Here is a 19,413-nt window from a genome sequence, read left to right on the forward strand (position 1 = left end):
AGGCAGAGCGACAAGGGCACACTTGCAGCAAGTACGGACATTGCTGCAGGAGCAGTGCTTGCACAGCAACTTTGGTTGCCTCTCCTGTACCTCCAGCTACTCTACCTTTGAAGTCAGTACTTCTGCACATTCACATCTGAACTGTAATCAGAAGCAGCAGCCAAGCTGGGACTCTGCTGGGACTCCGCGTGGAGAGGGAGCCCCCAGGCAAGGCACAGGCACTACTAACCCTATGCGACCCTTGACTCCCAGAGCCAGGAGTACTGTGGCTACGGATCACACAGCATGTACTGGAGTGCTGTTCCCTTCCACGGCATGGATGGCAAGGCAGGAGACAGCAGCCTACACCAAACTGGGAGAGACCAGAACTGGTGGGTATGGGAAGGGAGACTGAGTCAGTACAGGCCAGCATCCACCCCTATCTGCCTTCCTGGCACTGTCAGCTATCCACACATTTACTCCACAGTGTCCAGCTTAATCTCAGCTGTTGGGATTAAACTGTGGGCAACAGCAATTCAGAACTGTGCAACCCTGCTAAATGGGCAGAACTGCAACGTGCAGGGCTTCCTGTCCACGCTGAGCAAGCACTGTCTACAGACCAAAATTAGCTTAGCTGGATCTGCCCTTCATCTTCACCCAGACCCAGTTGGAGCTTTAGGAGCCAGTCTACCATGGATTCAGGTACGTAAACAGAGTCAGATGCTGAATAGCATGAAGCATGGACAATAGCTGTGGGCTCCTGTAAGCTACAGAGTGGCTGCAAACCCTGTTCTCCCTACTGAGAATAGTGTCTGCATATTGCAAGGGGACTATGTACCGCCTTTGACAGTCCTGCCTCGCCACTAGTGTGCTGCTGGCCTCACCCATACCAGCTCTTTGGGATGTCTGAGACAGCAGCTTCTCTGGAGCATGGCTGCAGCAGGAAGTAGAATGGCTCTGAATGTCAAACCACTGCTTGGCCTCACCGTGCTCTCCATGCAATGGACCTGTATGATGACACATAGTGGACAGAGGTGCTGCACTGGATGAGTATTCCTGGAATGAAACTGCATTTGCAGAGGTTCTGATCTACTGCAAGTTAGCAAAGAAGTACAAGCCCTGGTCAGACAGCTGAAAGACTGATTAGCTGCACAGTTAACACCTCATTTCTATCCATCCTTCCAATGACTTCAGCTGTTAGGGAGCTGCTGCTGCTTCCTTCAAATGTGTGCACTCCTGTCCAGCCACACACAACTTCTCAATTTGTAGACGTGAATAAGGGGATGGGATCCAAATGCATGCGATGACTGTGGCCATAAAAAGTGCAGGTTGGTTTCTGCATGTATTTCTTGGTCCTAAAGAAAAGCACAGTACAGCTCCAGCTGCTCAAAAGGTGAATCCTAAACCCCTAGCATAAGCCTCTCTATGTTCCCTAAAGGCTCATCTGCAGCACTGCCTGAAGAGGAAATGGCGTCTGATGTACTTCTCATGGCACTTACATCTGATCTCTGCAGCGCTGGAGAAAGACTGATCCTTGTGTGGTCAGTGCACGTGTGTGCATATTCTGAGCTACCTGCAGCCTGACTCCCAAAGGACAGTGGTAACTTCTTGTCCCCCACAGACTCAAGAGGCTGTTCTGCAGCAGATATTTATACCATTTATTTTCTTTCCATGCATGCCTGTGTTGGAGAAGGCCTGTGAGCAGATCTGAGAAGGAAGAGATTAGAGAAGAGGAGAGGAGCTAAAGCGTTTGCCAGAGAGGAGGACTGCCGGGATCAGACTGCATGGAGATACAGGGCACGTAGTGATACTACAGGGGTAGCCAGTACAGCACTAGGTTTCCACAAGAAATAGGATGTGCTTCAGATAGTCTATACTGTCATCCCAAACTGGGACAAAGTATCATGGAAGATCTCCCCTTGTAAAACAAAAGAACAATGGGTATCAGTCAGACAAATGCAACCCAGACCCAATAGTAGCTATTAGATAACCACAGCAGCAGTATCTCACTTAAACTTACTTGAGAGAGTGAGGCCACAGACAAAGAACTTGGACACATTTTGATGTTGGATAATCAGAAATTATAGTCTACGGACAAAGCAAACATTATTTTTCCCATATTAGGGTGTTATTCCAAGCTCTGGAATAACAGTGCAATAAGTGCTTTACCTGAACTGGGTTTGCTACCGATGTCCAGTTAGTATTGGATCAGCTGGCTGCAAACTCACCAGCCTGTCCACAGCCAGTGGGTAAATACTGCTCGTGGCATCATTCAAGTTGCATGGTGGGCACCCAAAACAAGCTATTTGGCCACAGAAGTACATTTAGACTCTGGCCTACATCTAAAGGCCACATGAGCAATACCCACAAAGTACTGGTTTGCTCAGCCGCTGTGCCCTTTGAGGCTGTGACCCAGCACATTACTGACCTGCTGCTTGAGGAAGGCTGAGCGAATTACAGGTGTATTTGTGAAGGCCATGAGATCTCTTCGCTCCCTTGGAGCTTGCAGCCTCCAGGTACCCTGAAACAAACCTAGATGAATGAGAAAAATCAGAAGCCCTTCTCACACTTTCCCTAAAAGCTATAAGCAATAAAGAGCAAGGGTGTGTGTAGGGGGTAGGGAGGCAAACACTGAGTAAGCAGAGACTCAAAGACCTGAGCAGTGACAGTGCAAAGGATCCTACATGACGTTCTAGAGCTCCCCAAAAGGGGGGTGCATGCTGAGAACACTCTGAAAGCAGGTATTTTTCTTCAACAATAGAGCAAACAAACATACTTTCCTTGGAGCCGTTCCACACGTGCACACACAGAGAATACAGCATGCAGAAAACAAGCACAGACTCGTTTGTAAAGAATTTTTCCAGAGGCACGGGTAAAGCTTTTCTGACTCCTTGTGCCCTTATGTGTTGTCCTTGGTGCCTGCTCATTCCTGGTCAGTCCTCTTGTCTACTCACAGTATAAACTTCACACAATAGCCTCAGAAGAGCCCATCTCTCACCAAAACTGGGGGCTGTTTCTTTCCAAAACCTGCTGAAAAATGTTTACTCTGAAAAGACTTCCAGCTTGAGCACTCTCATGCTGCTCTGGGCTTGGTCAGGTCCTTCTCCTCCAGCATTTATGCCTTTGCAATTTTCTGGAAGTGAGGCAATGTTATTTGTTTGACACACTGCCCTATATGCCAGTAATACTCTGTAATAATAACAGCCATGCTTGCAAGGCATTGGGTTGTCAGAGATAAGAGCAGTTGGATCAGAGCTAAGCACCTGTGTTAGACAGACCAGCAAGTATTTCCCCGCCTGACTATAAATTGGAGCTCCCCCTGCAGACATGTCCTGATCCTGCAGTTGTAGTACACGCAAAATGCAATTTCTGCCACTTGCCCTGTCCCCAAACATGGGGCTGGGGTGTCCTGCACGGGTCCCGCTCTCCCTGCCCATGGAAAAGGAACAACGGGAGCACACGAGGCTGTGGTTTTCTTACACATGAGAAACTGCAGCTAGTTAGTGCAGTATCAGCAAAAGGGCAAATAAAGCAAGAACATGGGAAGTAAGGAGAAGGTGAACTTAGACAGAAGTCTCTGAGTAGCCTGAGAACTCAACACAGCAACCCCAAATCCAGAACAGAAGTGGGCTGGGAATATTTCAAGACGATAGTATCCCATGGCCTTTCTGAAATCATAAGACAGCTAGCCCTGAAAGGTAGAGTTGCTAGCAAGTACTACACTGACTACAAGAAGTACACCTAATCAGGGCCAAAACAGCTTTCTGAAAATAACAGCAGATACAGGCAGTAAGGCAGTGTCCTTTCCAGTACTTCCCCCACAATTTACTAAATACAGCTCAACATAACACTGCTGCCCTCTAATCTCAGGCAGTCCCTGAGCCATCAGCATGCACATCCCTACGCAAGACTGTTGGAGGCCTTAAGGCGAGAGACCCCATGCAAAAGTCATACTTGCTTTGAGCATGTGATGTTTAAGGTAGCAGCCAAAGCAAAAGGTGAGGCAGGAGAACAGGCAAGGGAAAACAAAACCAAAATATGTTTAGTTTTAGTATGTTTAATAGATTTTGTAATCTACAGATGGTACAAGCCAATGGCAAACTGATGGTGCACAAAGAATACAAAAACCCTTTTGCTGAAAGATGAGAAGTGACAGTGAAAAGAAGCACCAGCAACCGTGGTTTTCAGATGGATCCCGATGAAAAGGCTCAAGACTCAGCACTCAGATGGGAAGGCTTGCTTCAAAGTGAATATTACAAATATTATCTCTTCACATTGTTGACGGGTCCCATATTCAAAAAGGCAGGAGAACAAGGGTGAGCCATCTGGCCCGACCCCCATGTACTGCAGATCTGAATAAGCACACAAGCCCTTGAAGAGGATGCTTGGCTTTGTCCAGTGTGCTGGGTTTAAAGGGCTTTTGTTGAGGTAAATTCCCAAATCTCTTCGACCCTTTGGGTCTGTAGGATGAGCATAGAGCAACCAACTATCTTGGCACCTGGCATCAGGGGGAGGTGGGAAGGCAGTAACACTTCCATGACATCCAGAGGGAGGCTCTACAAGCATTTCAACCCGTTGGCCTCCCTCAAAGTCCACCCCGTGGTTGTAGCTGACGGCCTGGATTCTTGCTCCCCTGCTGCTCCTTGCGTTGCAGTAGAGCACCCTCCTGCCACAGGTGTGTACCTCGGCTACCTGGCACTCCACCGCGCTCTCCTTCCCCACAAAGTTCCCCATCTCCCATGTCGCCCCGTGGTCAGAGCTGATGAAGCAGAAGGCATGAGGGGTGGGGTGTTGCTTAGGGTCGAGGATACGATAGGCATAAGCAGGAATCACAAGGCTCCGGGCCTCATTGAGCAGCTGTAATCCGTGGCCTGGCCCCACTGCAAAAGTGGCCCAGTTCTTGTACTCGGAGCTAATGGCACCCTCAGTGATATCCTGGACAGCGCTCCAGGTGCGTCCTTGGTCCATGCTAGTGATGTAGCAGAGACGCACCAGGTTGATCTTTGTCCTGAGCTGGTGCTGCTCAGAGATCTTTCCTGGGACGGCTATGAAGAACAGGATCAGTTTCCCTGAGACCTCATCATAAACAGGACAGGGATTCATAGACCGGTGATCTTTCAGCTGCGCACTGACAATGGTCTCCATGCTATTCCACTGCCAGGGCCGTGTGAAGGGAGACAAGAATGAAACACACTGTTACAAGTAAATCCAGGTTGCAGTGCAAGGATGCCCAGATAAAAGTTACAGAAGAGTTTGAGAACACCACAGGAGAAGCAAGTTTGCAGATAGAGCAAGAAAAAGGCAGACAACATACCAGCACCATCAAATGTAAATTAAAATAAATTAAGTTTATTTGGACAATGCAGTGCTCATGTGCTTCATTGAACAGGTGGGTTATGTCCTTTTTAAATTAGAGCTCACTGAGGAGCTGATAACTCTGCATCTCCGTGCAGCTGGTGTCTGACTACGCTGTTAAAAAAACTACAGTAACTGAATTTTAAGGAATTCTCACAAACATTTATATATACACATATGACACAGACATATAAAATGTGGTTAAAATGTGCTTGTAGACCCTTCGCTCCGTCAGTGCTTCCTAGGAAGTGAGGTAGATAACTGAACCCTTTCAAAGTATACTGGATGCTGACAAATCCATTTGCATTAAGACTTCTGCTCCTCCATTTTGATCCATGTCAGCCTGCAGTGAGACACCTTGCTGGAGCTGATCACGTGGCATTACACACCCTGGTGCGGAAATTTGGACCGAGTTGTCCAACATCACACAGAAAATAGGTTGCAGAACAAGCATGCCAACCATCCAAGCCCCGCCTTTCTTCACATGAATAGCATATAATACAGCCACATTTCAAACACCAACATTGCAATTAGAAAATTATTCCTACATAGAGTTATTGGTTTGGTAAAAGAAGCAGTGTTTTCCAATAAGATTATACTAATTAGCTTTTCTACCCTGACTAGCTGATTACCCTTTTTGGTTATGTCTTACCTTTGTCTATTCAACCAGTATTAACTTTTTTTGGGAATATTTAGTATTTCAATTTTAAGAAACCCTAGCATGTGAACACAAATTACTGAGCTTATGACCAACTGAGCCCTACTTAACTGAATTACAGGAGTTACACAAGGTGTTACCTGAATGGTACGACAATGGAGATGCATTCAGAGGCTGCTTCTGCTAGGCAGACTCCAGCTCTTAAGAGTCTATAATCTGAGACAACCAGTCACCAGTGAAGGATTGGAATAGAAAAATGACTTCCCCCCCCCCAAAAAAAAGACATTAATGCATTTGCAAATGCAAGAAATGATTATAAATAGAGTATCCACCACCCCCAGCCACCCAGCAAGATAACTGTTAATAATAACTGGTAGATTAATAAGGTAGCCAATTCACTGGCACAGACAAACCAGACGACACTCTTTTGCGTGGGGAGACTAGCTGTTCCCAATTGTTTTTTAAACCAGGAATTAGTTCTAAAAAGATGAATTAAAAAAAATAGTCACTGATTGCTAATTCACTCCTCCCCATCCCTGTGATACTGCTCATTTCTGCCACTTTTCCACATCTTTACTATTGCAACAGGACTTTTGCCCACGCCCCTCTCTCTGCTTCTGCAGAGATGGGTCAGAGCCATCCCCAGAAAATGTACTGTACCTGCTCCACTTTAGTCCCTCAACAACTGCCCAGTCATGGGGTTGAATCCCAGCAGTTATAAAGACACGTGCATTACTGAAAGGTGGGCTTGTTTCCTACAGCTGGGAGAAGTAAAAGCGGTTTAGCTACAGCGGAGAAGGCAGACCCATTCAACTCATTTGGGACAGGGTAGCAGTATGGCTGGGCAGTCTCCCTATTTCCTCCCCACTCTGGTACCTGAACATGGTGCGTAGTTGGGTCATACATGCCTCTGCGCATCGCTATCAGCTTGGCATGTTCGTCCACCACATCCTCTCGTTCCTCAGCAAATGCCAGGATGATGCTGAAACGTGGCAGGTAGAGCAGGGCTGGAATTCGGTAGCTCCACGTACCGTTCCGGAACAACGTCTCTTGCTTCAGGACAGGAAACGAAGCCATCATGCTAAGGAAAGAAGACAAAATACACTGCATTTTAACCCACACTTAGCCCAACAAAGCTTGACATGGGCAGATTCCACTGCTTTCTGCCCTCCCTGCTCAGTGGGACCTGACCTGCACTGAAATGCAACTTCTGCTGCTTTCACTTTCGTCTTTTTCTCATGCTCTTCTAAAGAGAATCCACATGTTGCATAGTAGCTGGCCATGCAGACCAGACCTACCCCAGAAACAGCCTGGTTAATCTTCCTGGAGTTAAGTACACTAAATACAGTTAATTAAAAAGCTGTCTGTAGTTTGTTTTTTCTTCTTAATAAAATTCAGAAGCTGGGATTTTTTGGGGGTTGCTTTGTAATTCAGAAGACTGTTGATAATCAAACATTTCAGTATTTTGCCTCAGAAGAGCATTCCTATCTTTGTTGATGGTGTTTCCAAAACCCAACACAAAACTTTTGCTTTGCCAAATATGAACTTTGAACCCCATAATGACAACACAGTGAGGCAATCCATGGCCACAGCCATGTCCCTATTTGAGGATGGTAAGCACTGAGTATGAAGAAAAGAAAAAGAGAACATCCTCCCTCACAAGATGAAAGAACAATTCAAAAGGTGTCTAAATGGTGAAACTAGAAGGTGTCAACCAACTGGATGTAAGACATCTGAGTGTGCCAGGAGAGGCCCAAGGCAGGAGAATTAGACTTACGTACTGGGTCCTGCAGGTTTCTCATTTGGAAAGGCCACTGCTTGCCTGGAGCAGACATGAGGTCTTACAGGGCCATCAACATGTTCCTAAGGGCCTCACAGAACTTGAAAATAAAGTAATCAGCAATATGGAGCTAGTAACACATCAGGTAGGACACTTGTCATCTGTACAGTGACTTAAAAACAACATCAGGGAAGAAGGCAATCATGAGGGGACACTAGGGAAGCTGCCTCTATGGACCTGGTCTGTGCTATGTCTGCATATTGTCTCTCTTCCTCCCCTTGGATCCACTTATCTGTCTGTCCTGTTGCACCAAGCCTCTCCTGATAACTGATTTACCCTGGCAAAAACCCACTGGCTCAGGGGAATTACATCTGAGCAGAGTGGAGGGGAAAGAGGGAGGGGAAAAAAAAAAAAAAAAAAGGACCTCTGACACGATGCACCAGAAACTGAAACTGAGGGCCTGAATATCCTCAGCTCAGCAAAGATGTTGGGGGGGATGGGGAATAAAATAAAAACAACATTCAAAAAAAATCAGGCCTTAGATCTCTGACGCATTGAGTGGGTAGGATGGCAAGGATAAGATGACAATACACTATGAGTAAGAAATTCAAATGCCTCCTACCTCAGCTGAGGCAAGACTTGCAATGCTGTCTTAAGAGTTGAGGATTCTCCACGATTTAGATAAATAGGAAAGTGCTATAGTGGCTATTGGCTGTGTATCAGATCCTCATGTTTTGAAGGCTGTCTTGATAATTCAGGACCAGATGGAGACAAACTGAAGGTTGCTTATGCAGCTGCAGAAAGCACATATCTACCTGGAGATCAATTTTCACTCTTCCATCTTTTTTCTTCTAAGAATTATCCAGCCTAACATAGACTTGATTAACAAATTTCTTTTACCGTGCTGATTACTGAGTTAGAACAATGCAGATAAGCAGTTTGTCCTCCTCGGACAGGACCATCACATTATGCTCTATCCAGATCCACAGGTAGGCAGCAAGCATTCAAGTATCCCTTGCTTTCACCTTCCAGATGCTATGAATACCCATGAAATTTTTAAACTCACAGCACTGATCAGAGGGTCCTAACTGCACCATTTTAGCTAAAGCCAGCTGTACAGACCCTAGCCAGCCCCAGCACCGTCGCTGCTCAGATGCAAAGCCACAGGGGAGAGAAGTCCATCTCCAAAGGGTAGCTGCTCCCTCCTCACCACCACTTCCAGTACAGCAGCCTGTGAAAAGCCAGCAGCACAGCTACTGTACAGAAATGTTACCACAGATTTGATCTCAGCTCTCCATGCAACGCCATGAAGAAAATAGGAAGACTGTCCTAGAATAAATAACTGTTGTTCACTACAGAGCAGCATGGATCTGGCTATTTATACAGACTGTAGCCGTGGCTGTTCTCATGGTTCCTGAAACAGAAGCTCACCAGAGTACTTCCAGACTATTTAAAGGGAGATTATTTAAAGGGATATTAGTCAGCCTGTCTAGTGCAGCACAGGTTCCCTAAGATTCCTGCTCATGGTGCCATCCTGATACTGAAATCCTTCTTGAGGGCAGGGCGGGGGGGGGGGGGGGGGGGAGGGGAGAAAAAAGAAAAAAAAAGAGAGATCTGGTCCACCCCCATGAACCCGTGATGTAGAGCTGAAAGACCAATGCCACAGAGGCTGTGCTGCAGCATGGGAGTGGGAGCAGAACAGCCCACTGCAGCCTAGTCCCTCCTGTATGATCCTGTCCTCTGCAGGCATCTCTCCCCATGCTCTTGGCCCCTCTGCGAGATGCTCAGCGTGCGCGTCGCAATGCTCTTCTGTTCCTCTTAGTGCTAAATGGGGAGTGAGGGAAGGTGGGGTGTTCAAGGGCTGGGAACAGCTGCTGTTGGACACAGCACCCACAACTACAGCCGAGGAAAACTCTGGGACCAAGTGGCATCTGTTCAGAGACTAGACAGGGACGTGTGTGTATACACACATAGACACACACGTGTGTATACTCCCCACACACAGTGTGCATATTATGCTTGCATGCATATACACCATGTATCCACCTGCAGAGAAACTTTTCCATCCTTTTTCAAACACTTGAAAGTCAGTATTCAGCTTCTTCTATCGTCTTCTGTGGTGGATCCTCAAGCAGCGACTGACTCACAGCAGCTTCAGTTTCACACAAAATAAAAAATGCAGAATCTTTAAATAGCTTAAAGCTCTTAATATTTATTAAAAAAAAGAGTGCTGCTTTAGATACTCTCCAGCCAGTTGAAAAAAACTAATTTTTCTCTTGACCTCTACCCATTTTCAAAGGTAAAAACACTGGCTACATTATCCTAAATAAGAGAGAAGTAAAATTAGCAAATCATCAACAGAACAGCAAATCATGAACAGAACAGCCACATGAGGCGTGATCAAGAGCTCACACTCCAGCACTGCAAGAATTCAAATCTGACACACCAGCCTCTCCAGGATTAGATTGTCAAGGGATGCATGTGTCCATGATGCTACTCTATTCCTGCTGAAATAACACTGGCTGTCCTGCAAGGAAGAAGGTGGTAGCGTTGCAGCCAGCATTGATCTAAGGACACTGTCAAGACAAAGTTTGTAGACCACAGCAGTGTCTTTTGACAGACCAAGAGCTATATCTGGAGGAAAAAAAAAAAAAAAAAAAAAAAAAACAACCACACCAATCTTCTAGGAACACAGAGGCCTGAAACACAAGAAGGAGATTGGAGAGCTGTACACAATTTGCAAGTAATTGCTCAGACTTGTACCAATTTGATTACCTTGGGGAGAAAAGTTAGCTGTACTTCTGTGAGGTAAATGGGCAGGGAAAGAGAAGTGGAGTTGACACAGTAATTTATTTCCTAAGAGGTCGCTGATAACCTTTTTGCAGATGACAGAGAAACTAATGGGGAGAAGGCAAATTTATCATGCAGCCATTAAACCAGTATTGCCTCCTGGGTTTTGGTATCTACTGGAGTTCTGAATTTACTTCCCAGGCTTACCCTTGAGAAGTGTGCTGTTCAGGGATTATTGGCATTTACTTGCAATTCCTTTCCAATGCACCAGGGAAGTTGCTGCCCTGAGATCCAGTACCCCACTTCCAAGCAGAACTGGGCAGACAGGGAGAAAGAAAAGCATGGTGGAATTACATAAGAAGAGTCATGAGTTAAATTGGAGGAAACTGTTGCTCAGAGTTTGCAAGTTATACAGCTGAAACGATTTCCAAAGCAGAGACTGTTTACAGCACATCAGAAGAGTCAAAAGAAATAACAGCTGACAATACAATGAATCTATGATGGATCTGAGACCTGGAGGAAGGAGCTCAAGCTGCGGTAAGGGATAGGTTCTGGCAGCCACCAAGATCAGGCATTTGTTCCTTCCACTTCTCTCCTTCAAGGCAGCTTACATGGTTTGTTGTTTTGTTTGTTTGTTTTGGTTGGTTTGTTTTTTTTTTTTTTTTTAAATACAGAAGAGGATAATTTCTTCCATGCTTATTTGTTTTAACCCTCTCCAAGAAAAGTGACTAAAAAGGATAACATTTCCACTGACCTCAGCTACTACAAAAAAAACTGTCTTAACAAGTTCAGATCCAAGATGAAAAGGCAGTATGTCTTTAAAAACAAAGCAGCAGAAATAAGGTAATAAACTGAACTCTATCTCCTGATCCCCATCAGGGTGCCCTGCTGATCTGTGCAGGAGCCAGTTTGTTCTTGGAGGAATCTAGATAGATGCCAACCAACCAACCAAACCTCGTCAGGGAGGTTCGGGGAAGAGGGGCAAGGAACACAAACAAAAGAACCTGAGAAAGCCAAGTTCAAAAGCCAACTAAAATTCTGCTTTTCAATACAAGCACAAGAATCTGTCCTTCTCCGCTTAACATCAGACCTGGACTTACAGCGTGTGCCAAGCTTATAGAAGTCAGCTAAGCGCTATCCTGAAATATATATCTATACTGTTTCATTTAAAGAAAAGATGACACTTCCATTAGAATACTGCACAGAAAGGGGCCAGGAGAAGCCATGTTCCAGTTGTATAGGGCTAAGAAATAGGAGACCGAGTTTGCTTCTAAAATGCTTGCTACACAGTGTATTTCTACGTGCAAGCCATTCCTCCTAGCTAAACGGAATGACTGTACCTATTTCTGCTGAAAGCCAGCACCAGAGAGCTATTCCAGCCTTCTCAATCCCCTAGAGCACATCCTACACTAAATCCAGATCACGGGATTTCTTAACAAGCCAGGCAGCACCAATAAATAAATCAGCCTCAGTGCAAGGTCAGAAAGTAGAGCTATCAGTGACACCTGTCAAGCAATAAACTTTAAACACATGACTGTTTAAAACATTCAAAATTCAAAACTGAAAAGGCGCAAAGCTGGAATTACTTTAATCCAGCTGCTGGCTAGATTAAACTTTTTAACTATACTAGAAGCAAAGTTTTTCTTGCGGTAAAAACTTCATACCACACTTACAAGGGGATTTTCAGCCTCCTCAGTCATTGCTTTCCTAAACAATCAGTCCAGTTCTGCTTTCAAAATGTTGTGGTTCAGCCTGGCAGAAGCTCCTGTGCTTTAAAACACAGGTTTTCTGAGCAGTACAGAGGAATTACATGAAACAGCATTATTTTTTCATAGCACATCATTGGTAGAGGACTACACAGACTGTACTCCAACCTGAACCTAAAAAACATTGTATTTAGCTTTTTAGCTCCCAGCAATACCCACTAATATGGAGAGGGAAAAAAAAATAAAATACCTCTTTCACTCTGTGCCTCCTGGAAGTCACGTCAAAAGCAAAGGAAAAAAAGCACTCTTATTGGATACAATAAAAAGAAGGTTCACCACACTCCTACCAACTAGTCTCCAACCTGCAAAATTATTTATATTGGCAGCAATGTCAGCTGTCTCAGATCCCCCAGGAAGAGCTAGCAGCTGACACATATACACAAGCCGATATTTAAATAGCAAACCTGTTTTGCATATAAGGGGAGGTTCCATCTGAGCTGGACAAATGCAAGGGAAAGATTTTGAAATGACTGTAGTAATTAAATGACATATTTCTATCTGCATGGGTTGACAGGACTACAGAATAGCTGTTGTTGGTAATGGTTATGCAGTTTACTCCTGCCTGTCCTTTCCTGCTCTTCTTGTCCCCTTGTGCTGAGGAGGGGAAAGTTCCTCTAGTCCCAGCACGCTGACTCCCAGCACTTCCTCTCAGAGTGCTCCGGAGCTCTATGAAAGTTTGCCACAAGACCTCAGAAAATGGTTATAACCAGTGAGCGAGGGTGCTGTGACAAGCTGACATATTCCTCTGCTGGCACCACCCCTGGCATCCATCAGCGTGCTGTTTCTGGATGAAGACATGGGCTAACGCAGGCAGCAGTACAGGAACATGCTGCTGCATACAGATGCAGCTCCCAGCAGCCAAACTTCATACCAGCAGCTGCAGTCAATGAATCAATAGGCACAGTCAAGCAGAAGAAAGGAGGGGAGAGTGTGAGTGTAGGGCCCCAGGAGGTGGTGGGAGGCTGAGGGAGAAGAGGACAGCACCATCCCTTCTCCCAGGCGTGGCCTGCTGAGCTTAGGGGCAGCACCTGCAGCTGCTGCTGCTGGGAGCAGCCAAGCAAATTGACTTCGTGACTACCTTGTGCTACTGATGTAATGTGGTGCTGCTGCTGTCAGAGACAGCCTTGCCTCACCTTTCCCATTCCTGGCTGTTTCTCTTCCTTTATGTTTTCTCTACTGTGTTTCCATTGCTGCCATTAACACTTCTTGGCTCTGAGATTATTGGGAAAATAATAAGAATAATAATCCTGCAAATAGATCTTGCTAGTAAAGAAAAAGGAGGAAGCAAGTCTACCCACTTGACAGCAGTTGTGGTTTTGATCTGTGCAAGCCAAATAGAGAGTTGCTAAGGTGTTGATTTACAACCAAGCAATTTAATTAAATGCTTCTGTATTACCATCTTCCCTCTCTCTTAAGCAACCCTGCATCCCTTCTTGTGCCAGCACTGATGCTCATCTTACCTTGGCAAGCCATCAGAGGATGACAGTCTGACAGAAAACTAATCCAGGGAAAAAAAAAAAAAAAGGAAAAAAAAAAAGAAGTGAACAGCTTTCTGCTGGGTCACTGTCCTGGACTACGTCAGCAGGAGTCAGACAAGCAGCAAGATCTGCAGCAGGGGAGGGAGGAGGAGTACGAAGCTGTTGACAGGAGGCACAGATTCACCTCTCTGGCAGCTAGCCATTAGATCAAATTAGCTGTATTGTAAAACCACACCCCATGTTTATGAACCTTGCCTTAACTGGGCAAGTAAAGTATTGCCTTAACAGAGACACACAAAAGAAGCCTGAGGGCATTTGTATCTTGCTGTTATATCTGGAATCACACAATAGTCAATGTAAGGAAAAAACCTTCCAGACAATGGCATTGATATCCACGAGATATTAACTTCTAACAGTGAGTCCTGGAGAAAATCCAGAGTCAAGCTAAGCAGAAACAATTAAGAAAGGAAGAAAGACACCAAAGAGGCTGCTAAGACACTGCCTGCCAGAGAGTGAGACATGAATGATTGCTTTGTGGATTTCTTCACCTTTTCTCTGCTCCCTCGCTAACAGCCGTGTTGCTCAGGTGGTGTTCTGAGTCACGCACGGCTTCTGCAGCCAGCCAGACCATGAATGCTTGGTTGTTTAACAGAACTCACTTTGCCTGGCCGCAGCTTGAAACTGGCTGTCCGTCTCTCCTCAGGGTGGGAAGTCCCGAGCGCGGCTCATAGTGCGTACTGTGGTACCAGTGGTTCCCTGCTCTACACTGGCAGCACGTGCATGGCAGGGTGGCTGTGCCCTTGCCACCTCCTGTCACCCAGCTCCCTGTCCCCACATGTCCTTACCCTCCCTCCCAAAGCAAGAGCCCCACCTCCCCTGGCAGCCACAGCCAGCCGGAGTGCCCTCTCCCCAGGGCAGGTAGCAGACGTGGCTGTTCAGAGGGTAACAGCTTGGAAAGGCTAAAAACCACTCCCCGGACTAAAAATTCAAGCTTAGTCCTGTTGTGAGGTGAACCCCAGTGCCTGAGCAGGGCAACCACGCAGCCACCAGGTGGGCACCCTGCGGTGCTTCCCTGGCACAGCCATCGCCGAGCGCTCCCAGACAGCATCCAGGCCTCCAGCGCTGCTCTCAGACACCAGCCCACACTGCAGTCCTCTGCAAAAAGGCCACCTTCCTTCCTGATAGCAGTGCTCTTACCAAACAGCATGTTGTGTGCTGTAACTATTTTATAAAACCATTCCTCGTTGACTACAAAAAATGGATTTCTCCGTGTAGATGTGCTGGGTTTGATCCCCCTACTTCCTGCTGGGGAAAATCAAAACCAGTGGCACAATGAAGTTTAAAATGAGTATAGGTCTAGGGAGAATCAAACTCGTCACTTCTATTATTCCCCACTTACTTCATTGCCATTACATCTGATTGTTGTAATGAAAATGTTTTAAAAAAGGTTAAAAAATGCAAATGGGGTGTGTGGGTGCATTAATAAGAGGATATAAAAATAATGCAGAAGATAATGTAATGAGAGAATACTGAACAATGGAGCATTTGCATTTGGACGACCAAGCTCAATTTCAGGTGCCACTTCGCAGGAAAGATATAGCAATAGCTGCAAATGAAGGCTAAGACAGCTAGTACTGCTGAGCATATATGAAAACAAATAAGTAAGAAAACAAGAGATGCTACATTTAATGAGAGTGACATCTAGTCCATCAAAAACTATCAGTGTGTATTTCCCTTGCAAAATATTTAAACCTGAATCTGTTGGTTTGTTAAACTACTAGAAGAGCAAACCTGGCACAGGTAACTCAGTATTTGTGGCTAAGCTACAGAGTGTAGCAGCTGTCATCAGTCAGCTAAAGTTAAAATCAAGATGTCTTATATGGAGTTAGGCCATATGAGAGAGCAATTACACAGCTTTGCAAATTTTTAGTTAAAATCCTATGGGCTGCACTGCAGACATTAGGGAATATGGTATCATTTGTGCAGAATGTAAGTCCTATGGACCTGGGGGCTGACTGAAAGTCTGCGCTGTCGGGAAAAACAAATCAAAATAAAACAAGAAAAGGACAAATTAATAATAATGAATGTAACTCACAAAAGTGCTAATAGCAGAGATCTTTGGAAAAGAGGATTCTTTGGACAAGGGAACATCTGCCTGTTTTGTTCTGTGCTTTTTTTTAATTCCACCTCATTACAGAAATGAGCCGTTGCGCACATTCGAAGCCACCACCTCGCTATCCTTATCAGTTGTGAGAGCAACAGGTATGAGGAGCGGGTACTCTTGGGTTTGTATCGTTTTACTCTCCAGCGACTCCTGTTATGTTAGCTTTGATTTCTATCAAGAGTAAGCAAATGATTGTGCTCTCAGTGTTTACTTTCCCAGTAATAGCCTAGCTCTTAAAAATGATTTCCGCTCCTCATGGAGAGACTTGGGTGAAAAAAAAATTTACTTCCTCTACCCAAAGGGCAACACCATCACTCTAAAATGGGCCTGTATGCCTTCTGGCACTCCACGGTGAGTTCTGCATTTGTCACAGGGCAGCCTCTGTCCCCTGTGGAAGACGCTGCCCCATGAACAGCCTACCTGTGATGCACATTATACCATTTTTTCACCCCGCCCATTCTATTTGGAATGGAAAAAATAAATGCACTGTTTTTGTAATAAAATGGATGAAGATCCATGAAAAGCAAAAAGAGAGGTGCTAAGATTCACATATCGAAAGGAGGCTGTAGAAAAATGATTTATTTAGTCCTCAAAATAGTAAAGTTGATAAGGAGTTGCTCCAGGAGAACTGGAGCAATTTAATGATTGAAAAATGCAATAAAACTGGAATCCCTTGCCTCATGTACCCTGCCAGCTCTGGGGACGCTCAGATAAACAAGTCTGAAGCACAAGGCTAGCAAGTTTCACCCTGAAGTGACTCTTGTGGTAGGAGAACCCAAATTCCAGTACATCCCTCATGCCCATGGCCCACTAGCTCACAGAGCAGGAGTGCACAGGTCTGACAGTGACCTTGATTAATCATTACAGGATTAACTGCTGACAGCTCTCCATGCCCAGGTCAGGCCCTCAGCTGGTATAAAGGGATAGTGACACTGGTGACCATGAAGCTACGATGACCAACCGCAGATGGACCAGAGCTTTACTGAATACACATTTGGATTTCTACAGAGTAGATTGGGCGTGGGAAAAATACAACCAATTTTAAAAGGAACAGGGTAATTCTATGACCAATTAAAACATTTAGAGATGAGGCAGTTGGCAAGTTCAGTGAACTTCAAAAAGAAAAAAATCACGGGAAAGACTAGCATCAACTTCAGCAGGCACTACAGTGCTTTGTGTCAGTCATTCAATCTGCAGGCTTAGAAATACCAGGTGAGATATCCAAGGATGAAGGAAAATGTTTTACCCAAGTATAGCAGTATATGTATATATATATATATATATATATCAGTATAGGTGTCTGCAGGTTTATTTGTCTTCCTTTGAAGCATTGGGCCCTAAGCTGTTTGCAGAAGGACATTCAGACAGCAGAAAGCAAGCCCACCTGAAAGAGCAACGAATGTAAGCACAACCTGAATACAAAATCAAAGTATTTCATGGGAGAAAACTATAACACTTCTGGATGAACAGATACAAAAAGCCTTAAAATGAAACCAGGCTGGCTCTGCTATATCCATCCCAATGCCCAGGTATGTGAACATCCATGAAAATAAAAATGGCAACCTAAAAATAGTCATAAACATTGAGGTCTTTTCATCTCATATGCCCGTAAATAATGTAAAGCAAGAGCAGTAGCTCAGCCAGTGGGCCTGAAAAGTGTAAGCAAATACCATTTACTGTTTCCACTTATTTGAGTTTGCAGATTTGGACCAAAGTTTCACCCAGCTGTTAAAGATTTATATGGGAGGTTTAACAAAGCCCTGTCATTAAACCTTTGGCGCAAGCGGTGCAAAGGACATTCAGAGCGTGTTTGTACTAACTTACCTAGATAAAGGGAAAGCTGTTCCTTTAAATTGTGTTTGCTGTGACTCTGGAAACTAAGCAAACAAAGTCTGAGGGAAACTTTACTTTCAAGCAGAACTGACAGAAGGTACAAGGACTGAAGGACAGAGATCTTCAGTAGGACACACCTGATCAGGATTCAGAACTGAATTGCAAATTTCTAACAATTTGTGGGAGTTTAGTCCAGATTTGTTGGACGGACCTAATCCTGATGGCAAATGAGACACCGGTTCAGCCCCAGACAGTCAGGTGAGTAAAATCCTATTCTGGGGGAATGCTGGAAGAGGAACAGTCTGAGGAAGAAACCTCAGACCACAAATAAAGGCACAAATCCAGTGCCTGAGAAAGAACCAGCTTTGCTCCACCAGCAAAGTCACCCTGAAGGGGTCCTGTGCAACCCAGACAGGGCACAGCCAGGACACTGTTGAAAGACTGGCTGGTGGAAAGGAGAGACACCACTGGCACAGCTTGACAGGCATAAAATCCACCACAGGGAGGAAGCCTAGTCAGAGAGGAGACTGAGGCTGCACAAAACAGGCATTAATGTGACAAACTAAGCAGCAAACATCCCCCAAACCAATCAACCAAACTGTGTGTCTTTTTCCAGGGGTAGGACAAGTTGTGATTTTTCCTGGCAAATCTTTATGTGTGATCTTGCTTAAAAAAATAAATAAAATTAAGACAGGAAATATGAAAAACAGCCTGTTTTCCTCCTAATGTCAGGCTGATCTTTTCCCTTAGCTGATCTTTCCTTTCACTCTCAGGAGACCAATTACTGTGTATCCACTAGAGCTGTGAACTCTATCCCAGCATTTAGGTATATTTTTAAATGCACAAAGTAAACAAGGACTCAAATCTCATAAGAACAAGCTAGCTCTTGAGATATTAACCTATTGACAGATTCAACTGTTACAGTATGTCTGCCAGTTTCAGACCTAGCTGAAAGTAGGAAATTGCATTAAAACAAATGAAAAAAAAAATCTTGAAAGGTTTCACTGAACTTGCAAAAAGGACTAATTGGCTGACATTCACTTTACGAGATGGACAGAACTTTTATTCAGGTCTGACTGTACCCAAACTCCAACATGGACTGATAAATCCAATCCACTTTAAGACCAACTGTAAATATAAGAGTATGCATGAAACAACACGGTAATTGACAGAAAAGAAGAGCCTAGAGACAAAGAACACATTGTCCCACGCTGCTGTAATTTGGAGAGGATATTTGCAAGACAATGTAAAATGCTTTAACTATATAATTACCATTATCTGTGGCCAATGCCTGGGGTTTTTACTAAAACTCTACTTTTGGAAGTAGCTTGTCCTATGATTTCTATAGGCAATTATGTCACCATCTTTACCACAATAGTGCCTGGAGGCAACATTTTTTGTTTCCAAGCAGCACCCCATGGAAGCACCCCCATTAGATCTAAAATAAGAGAAATGGACTAGATTCAGTGAAACCTAAAACAATCTAGAAACCTTGGCACCTCCCTGCCTTCTCTTTCCCAGCCAAAATTGTCTTTGAAACAGATGTCTATGAAAAAACAGGTCTAGCTTAATCTGCAAAAATTGGACTTTGCTATTCCAGAAGAGGGCAA

The 19,413-nt window shown here is 44.8% G+C and overlaps 2 protein-coding genes across 11 annotated transcripts in view; both read right to left on the minus strand.

Moving 5' to 3' along the window:
• INPP5D (inositol polyphosphate-5-phosphatase D) overlaps positions 1-3,877 on the minus strand; it is a 57,332-nt gene extending 53,455 nt beyond the window's left edge. For 2 of the 3 annotated variants that reach the window (XM_067002629.1, XM_067002628.1), the window contains exons 1-2: positions 2,408-3,877; positions 1,479-1,686 (exon numbers count right to left, since the gene is read on the minus strand). The gene's annotated coding sequence lies outside the window, so the exon portion shown is untranslated. The remainder of the gene's footprint in view (positions 1-1,478; positions 1,687-2,407) is intronic. The other variant, XM_067002630.1, reaches the window with a different exon arrangement.
• Positions 3,878-4,020: 143 nt separating this feature from the next.
• The window catches only part of NEU2 (neuraminidase 2), a 37,000-nt gene continuing 21,607 nt past the window's right edge, over positions 4,021-19,413 (minus strand). For 4 of the 8 annotated variants that reach the window (XM_067002653.1, XM_048063159.2, XM_067002652.1 and 1 more), the window contains 2 exons: positions 6,869-7,073; positions 4,021-5,133 (listed from right to left, as the gene is read on the minus strand). In XM_067002653.1, coding sequence (XP_066858754.1) covers positions 4,195-5,133; positions 6,869-7,073 — 1,144 coding nt within the window. In that variant the 3' untranslated portion in view covers positions 4,021-4,194. Of the gene's footprint in view, positions 5,134-6,868; positions 7,074-9,818; positions 9,839-10,769; positions 10,852-12,518; positions 12,712-19,413 lie in introns of those variants that run through there. The other 4 variants (XM_013188073.3, XM_048063160.2, XM_067002654.1 and 1 more) reach the window with 4 other exon arrangements.

The sequence above is a fragment of the Anser cygnoides genome, chromosome 9, assembly GCF_040182565.1.
Source record: "Anser cygnoides isolate HZ-2024a breed goose chromosome 9, Taihu_goose_T2T_genome, whole genome shotgun sequence".
Classification (NCBI taxonomy): domain Eukaryota; kingdom Metazoa; phylum Chordata; class Aves; order Anseriformes; family Anatidae; genus Anser; species Anser cygnoides.